Below are 6,826 nucleotides of genomic sequence, written 5' to 3' on the forward strand. Positions count from 1 at the left end.
ACTATCATTAAGCACAAGATAGAATGTACGAACAGAGGAAAACTGATATAGAATGGAGCTAAAAATATGAACTTTCGACAAAATTTTAGTCAGCCTGCTCGAAACCTTCTAAAACCACTGAAACTCATCTACCCATCAACGTGTGAGCTTGATTTATGTAGTTTTGGATCGAAAATATGCAAACTCAATCACTAATCCCCCAATTTCCTCCTTCCAACACAAGATTAAACAGCAAATTCAGTGACAAAACCCACTTGGTGGGCTGTTGCGAGAAGGAAAAACAGCAAACATAAAACGAATACAGCTTTCTTCCAACTTCGTGGGTTTTCAGTGCAAGTGTGCAAGTTTTTCTTTGCTAAACACAACTAGAATCTCAATCCAAACATCAAGTTTTGATTTGGAGCAGCAAAACACAGAAATTCAACATCCCAATACGTAAATCTTCTACAAAAATTTCTCTGCAATCTCTGGGTTTTTATCGGTCAAGAATGCTATCAACTATTATCAACAATTTGGACCAAACAAGATTATTCAGCATAAAATCTAACCAAAACTTATCACTTAAACATCATTTTAGTCACATGTAACGTGACAGGAATCCTAAGCCAACCATTGATAAGCAACCCAGCAAAAGAAAAGGAAATTGCAGGGAACCAAAATAACATGAAAAAGCTGTTACCTTTGCATGGGCCAGCTCCCTGTCTAGAGTTTTTCTCTCCTCATTCATCTTTTGAACTTTTCACTGGTAACTTGCTTTCTTTCTTTCCTTTTCCCAGAAACCCTCGGCGATCTCTCTCTTTCTCTTGCTCTCAGTTTCCCAGATCCTCTCTCTTTTGGTTGCAGATCTTTCTCCTCTTCCCACTCTTTTCTTTTAGTTCCTTTTTCTGTTTTTCTTCCTCCCCTTGCTTCACTCTTACCCGAAGCCCCCATTTTTCTTGTTTTTCCCAGTTTTTTCTTGCCTTTTTCCTCTCCAGTCCTCCGTAGCTCCTTTCTAGCTTTTTTTCCTCAAATTCACAAAACCATTTTCTTACTTGGTTTTCTTTCAGCCTCTCAACCTCTTGCTTTCCCCAGTCTCTTTTTTTCTCTCACGACCTTCCGCCGCCATCCCCCTTACTCCCTTCTTGTCCTCAGCTTTTCCTTCGTTTTTATATCAAACAGCAACTCTCAAACCCTCACCTCAAAGGTGAGGATGAGAGAACTGAGTTTTTTCTTTCAAAAATCTGGAACCCTCCGATGATCCTTTCCTCTAGAATCTTCCTTAGTATATATATTGGGGTGAGGTGGCCTTTGTTTGGGGAAAAAGGAAACAATAAAAGAAAGTGAAATGGATTCCTTGCCGGCTGCGAAAATTGTGTACTGAAGAACTCGTTCCTGTACAAGTTGCAGAAGACTTGCATGCGCGTGTGGTTAATACCCTTTTCTATTCTTCTTTTTTTCGAAATCACTTTAGGAAAACAAATTTGACAATTTTCAAATGTCAATCATATATTTTTTGTTTTCAAATTGAATCTAAGAGGATTAAAACAACTTTTTGTGAAAATTTTTCTTTTCCAAATTTTAATGTAAAAATATAAAATAAATAATGAAAATAATGAACCTAATTTTTAAACATAATTAAAACCTTAACTATCATTTAATCAATAAAAATAAAATAAAATGAGAATAGTAAAGCTAACCAATAAAGCAAAAATTGAATTAAATAAGAAATAAAGCTAAAAGTCCAAGAAATAAATTTTGGTGTCTGCAGATTGCCCCTCTTTGTCTGAATTTCGAAGAAACTTGAGACTGAGACCTAGACATCATATACCTACCTAAGTTATTCTGCCTTGAATTGAAACATGAACAGGTCAGCGGGATAAAATCCGGTCCTGCCGAGGTTGGTGGGATAAAACCCAATTCCAACGAGCTATAAACGGTCAGCGGGATAAAACCCGGTCCTGCCAACGTTGATGGGATAAAACCCAATCCCAACGTGATATAAAACGGTCAGCGGGATGGAATCTGGTCCTGCCGAAGTTGGTTGAATAAAACCTGATCCCAACATTCCATCGGTCAGTGGGATGATCCCCAAACTTGCCATTCCATTGGTCAGTGGGATGAATCCCAAACCTGCCATTCTGTTAGTCAGTGGGATAATACCCGTCAGTGGGATGAAACCCAAAACTGCCATTCCATTGGTCAGTGGGATGAAACCCAAACCTGCCATTTCATTGGTCAGTGGGATAATAACCAAACCTGCCGTTCCATTGGTCAGTGGGATGATACCTAAACCTGCCGTTCCTTCCAAATCCAACTCGATAAAACGGTTAATGGGATACTCCCAAACCTAACGATATCTTTCCCAAATCCAACTCGATAAAATGGTTAGTGGGATACTCCCAATCCTACCAAGTCCTTCCAAATCCAACACGATAAACGGTCAGTAGGATACTTCCAAACCTGTCGAGATTCCCAATTCAACACAATAAGATGGTCAGTGGGATACAATCCAAGTCTGCCGTAACATTGGTCAAGAAATTAAATGTGATTGTCAAGAAGGGGGTAGAAGGGTGCGCGGCGGACGCCGAGACTTCACCAACAAAAAATTAAATTAAACTCATCAAGAAGGGAGGTAGAAGGGTACGCAGCAGACGCTGAAATTTCACCAACAAAAAATTAAATTAAATTCATCAAGAAGGGGGGTAGAAGGGTGCGCGGCGGACACTGAGACTTCACCAACAAAAAAATAAATCTGATTTTGTCAAGAAACAAGAAATTAAAATTGATTTTTTTGATTTTTGATTTTTTGATTTTTTGATTTGGGTGAATCTTTTCAAAAATAATTTGTCCCAATTTCAACCAATTATTGTGCCACCGATCATTCGATTTGTATTGCGGCATGGTTGCTCCTCCTTAAAGATTTGATTCATTTCTTCCTCGGTCTGAATCCTTCAATTCTTGGGTGATATTCCACAATTACAAAAATTTGCCCCAATTTTTGCTTTTTGGTATTCGAACCTGCAAAAAATAGAAATAATCATAATAACAGATAATGCCACCACGATCCGATCAACCCCTTTCTTCAAGAAATGTGTAAATATGAGTACTTGAACGTTCTTCCCTGATGTAGCGAGAACTCAACTTCACTCTGCGAACCGTATCATATTTCCTCAACTTGACAAAACACTTGGTATCCAGGCAATTTTGATATCCAGGCCATTCACAGGGATTGCCACTTGATAAGTTCTCAATGTAGCAAGGCTCAACTTTGCTTTGTGAACTACATCAAATCTTCTTAACTTCCAATGCTTATCAATTATAACATTTGGTATCCATGTAACTTCAATAAATCACAGGGATTGCCATTTGATAAATCCAAAGAGATAAGTGAAAAAATATTTTATCTAGACAACAATGATGAAAATCTCAGTAACATGAAAACAATAATTTATTTTGAAAGAAAATTGATTTAAGAGAAATAAACCTATAAACTTAACAATTTACGCTTGAGAAACCAAAATGCTTTGATCTCAAACAAAATGCCACATTTGACCGTTTGGATATCATCCTTTCGAAGTTTAATGTCGGCAACTGAACCACAAGGTGAAGAGAAATTCCAGTGAACTAAGTCTCCAGCTACTCCATTCCAACATCACCTTTCCTTATAAAAACCTACCTTAGCGCCCTTTCGGGTTTTCACTAAGACTACCACGCCACATTTTATTTTCTTTAATCTTCATTTTTCATTTCTCTTTTCCTTTTCTTTCTTTTCCTTCTTTTTTTTTCTTTTTCCTTTCTTCTCTTTTCCAAAGGTGCCTTTTCGGATTTTCACCTTGATAAGCAAATCCCGCCAATAGCCTTTATCAACTCAGAAATGTGTTTTAAGAAATGATGGCATCAGTACGACAATCCTTCCCTTGCAAAATGGGTGAAGGTGTATTGACATCATTTGCCATTTAATTAGAAAATTTCCTAAAAGAAACAATACAAAGAACAGAAGTCGGGACTTTTGATTTTTGTAATGGGGTCTGGCAAGGTGCTAAAAAAGGTTAAGGCTTGAAGGCGAATTTCCAAAAGTGGTTTAAATGATCTGAGATCGCATTGTTGCACCAATCCTATTTTAGAGTTAAATCAAAACTTGCCCTAGTTTATTCTTAACTGAAGCTCTTTTCTCTTTTTTCATTCATCTTTTGAAATTTTTAACAATCTGTCCCAGTCTATTTTTAACTGAGGTTTTCTTTTGTTCATTATTTTTTGTTCTTCTATCACTTTCACCTCTTGAAACTCTTCTTTCCAACTCAAACTTGCCCCAGTGTGGGGTTTACGATCCTCAGGGGTTGCCAAACGAAATAATTTATTTTGAAAGTTCAAAAAGGGATAATTAGGGATAAAATGTTTAATTGGAAAGGAAGATGGCCTGACTTTCATTCCATTCTTCGCATTAACCCTAAAAAAGAAACTTTCATTTATCAAATAAAGAATTTCTTACACATATCCGAATTGATCGGCTGAGGAAAAATTTGTCCATCCATTTTCGCTAGAACAGGTGCTCCATTAGGCAAAACCTTCTTGACAATAAAAGGGCCCTGCCAATTTGGTGCCAATTTGCCCTTAGCCACTTTTTTGCACTGAAAAAATCTATTTCAATACTTTATCTCCTTCTTCGAATAGTCGTGGCTTGCCCTCCTGATTGTAACACTTTTCTACTTCTCATTCAAATGAATGCTAATTTTTATCTCCTTGACGTTGACCCTAGTGCCAACATGAATGATTTCTGTTGCTTCTAAGTTCGGTTTGGATTTCTCTTCATACTGTTCAAAATTCTTTATCAAAAACTCAGATTCTTTCTCGTTATTGCTCTAGTCTTGAATTTCTAATTCTGAAACTTGTGAGAGATATCGAGATTGCAGTTATCAGATTTCAAAACGGTGATATCCAAAGGGTCAATGTGTTTTATTTATTATTTTTTTGACCATCTGAAAAGAATGAGTAAGTAACACAGTATATATATAACTATACAGTTTATTGATTTTTTAACAAGACATGTCTTCAAAAGCCACTTGATTCAAGACTATTTACAAAAACATGATTAAACAAAAGACACATGCATGAATGATTTTCATGGATTTTGACCAAAATAATTCCCTAAATTTATTGAGATTCCCTTCAAGAGGGAGGGATCTCATTAGTTCGGGATTTTCAAATTTCCTCATTGGGGGTAAATGTCTCACAGATGTCCTTGTGTTCGGGAAAGAGATTCGTAATTATTCTCGGTTCTTGTTTTCCCCTTTTCCCTAGCACTATATCTCCTGTTTCGATCAAATCCTGGATTTTATGTTTCAATACCCAGCAATTATTGGTGGAATGCCTAGGAGCTTTAGAATGATAGGCGCAAACGGCTTGAGAATCATAACCACGGGAAACTCCTTTAGGAGGTATCGTACCAATTTTTCCGGCGATTTTGAGTTGTTCATATAATTGATCAAGGGGCCGACCTAGATTGGGGAAAGTTCTGTATGGGGTTGGGTTTCGGGTGTCATTGATTTGTTGATAGTTATAGTTCTGGTTGAGTGGTGAAACAGGTTTTGGATTATAAGGAGGGCGAGACCTAGTTTGAAAGTTAGGTAGAGAAATATGAAGTGGTGTTGTGGGTGTATTTGGATAATTTGGTCAGGGTCGAGAATGGTTAACGGTGGTATGACAAACAGATTGAGGACGTGATTGGTATGAGTAATGGGATGGATTAGTAGGGTGTTGCTGGTATCTAGGTCGGAGAGAAGGGCTTTGGTTCAACACAAATGAAGCTTCCTCGTCTTTTTCCTTGAATTGAGACTTTTTACTACTGCTACTTTGATTTTGCATTGCTTCCAACTGAGACTTTAAAGCTGACACATTGACAATCTTCCCTGCTCTCACAAACTCATCATACTCTTCCAACTTATTAACAATTTCTGTAACGGAGCAGCCAGTCATACGAAAATTTTTCTCAAAGTAGGGAGGGTCATAAGCTTTGATGAACGTACGAACGATTTCCTCTTCTGTCATAGGAGGCTCCACCTTGGCAGCCAATTTCCTCCATTGCTTTGCATATGTCTTGTGATCCTCAGATGGATTTCTTTTAGTCCCCTCCAATGTGGTCCTCGTCGGAGCAAACTCGCAATTGTACTCGTATTGCCTTACAAAAGCGGTTGACAAATCCAGCCAAGTCCTCATATCCTCAGGTTTCAAATTGGAATACCAATCCAACGTATCGCCTTCTAGACTCTCGGGAAATAGGTGCACAGGTAGATTCTCATCATCTATCGGTTTCCCTAGTTTATTTGCAAACATCCGAAGGTGTGTCTTGGGATTACCTGCTCCGTTATACTTGCTAAACTTAGGTGCCTTGAAGCCCATCGGTAGTTGCATATCGGGAAACAGGCACAGCTCGTTGTAGTCCAGACCTCCTTACTTGCTCAAACCTTGGCTTTTCCTTATGAAGTCATCAAACCGATCCAATCTCTTTAACAAATTCTTATCCACCGGCGCGGATGATTCCCCAACTTCAACTTTTCCTTGGGCAGCGGTATCTAGTGTGAATGGTTCAGCGGTGGAATAGTAATGTGGTCCTTGGGGTTCGAATGACGTGTTCATGCTAACTGGCGGATAGTTTTGGGGAATTTGAGTGTAAGAAGGATTGGTTTGGATGTTAAGTGCATATGTGGGTGGTGGGCCATGAGTAGAATAGGTGAAAGCTTCATCAGGTGGATTTATGACGTGTGAGGTAATAGAGGCTTGAGTATAAGGTAAGAGTATTGGTTGGGGTTCAAATTGGCTAGGGAGTAAAGGTTCATGTTGTTCACCGCTA

General features: G+C 38.3%; 1 protein-coding gene across 1 annotated transcript; it reads right to left on the minus strand.

Moving 5' to 3' along the window:
* Positions 1 to 5,649: 5,649 nt before the first annotated feature.
* Positions 5,650 to 6,375, minus strand: LOC113759967. The gene has a single exon (XM_027302548.1). It carries the CDS (start codon positions 6,373 to 6,375, stop codon positions 5,650 to 5,652), a length of 726 nt encoding a protein of 241 aa, XP_027158349.1.
* Positions 6,376 to 6,826: the final 451 nt, after the last annotated feature.

Source organism: Coffea eugenioides, chromosome 2 (assembly GCF_003713205.1).
Source record: "Coffea eugenioides isolate CCC68of chromosome 2, Ceug_1.0, whole genome shotgun sequence".
NCBI lineage: Eukaryota > Viridiplantae > Streptophyta > Magnoliopsida > Gentianales > Rubiaceae > Coffea > Coffea eugenioides.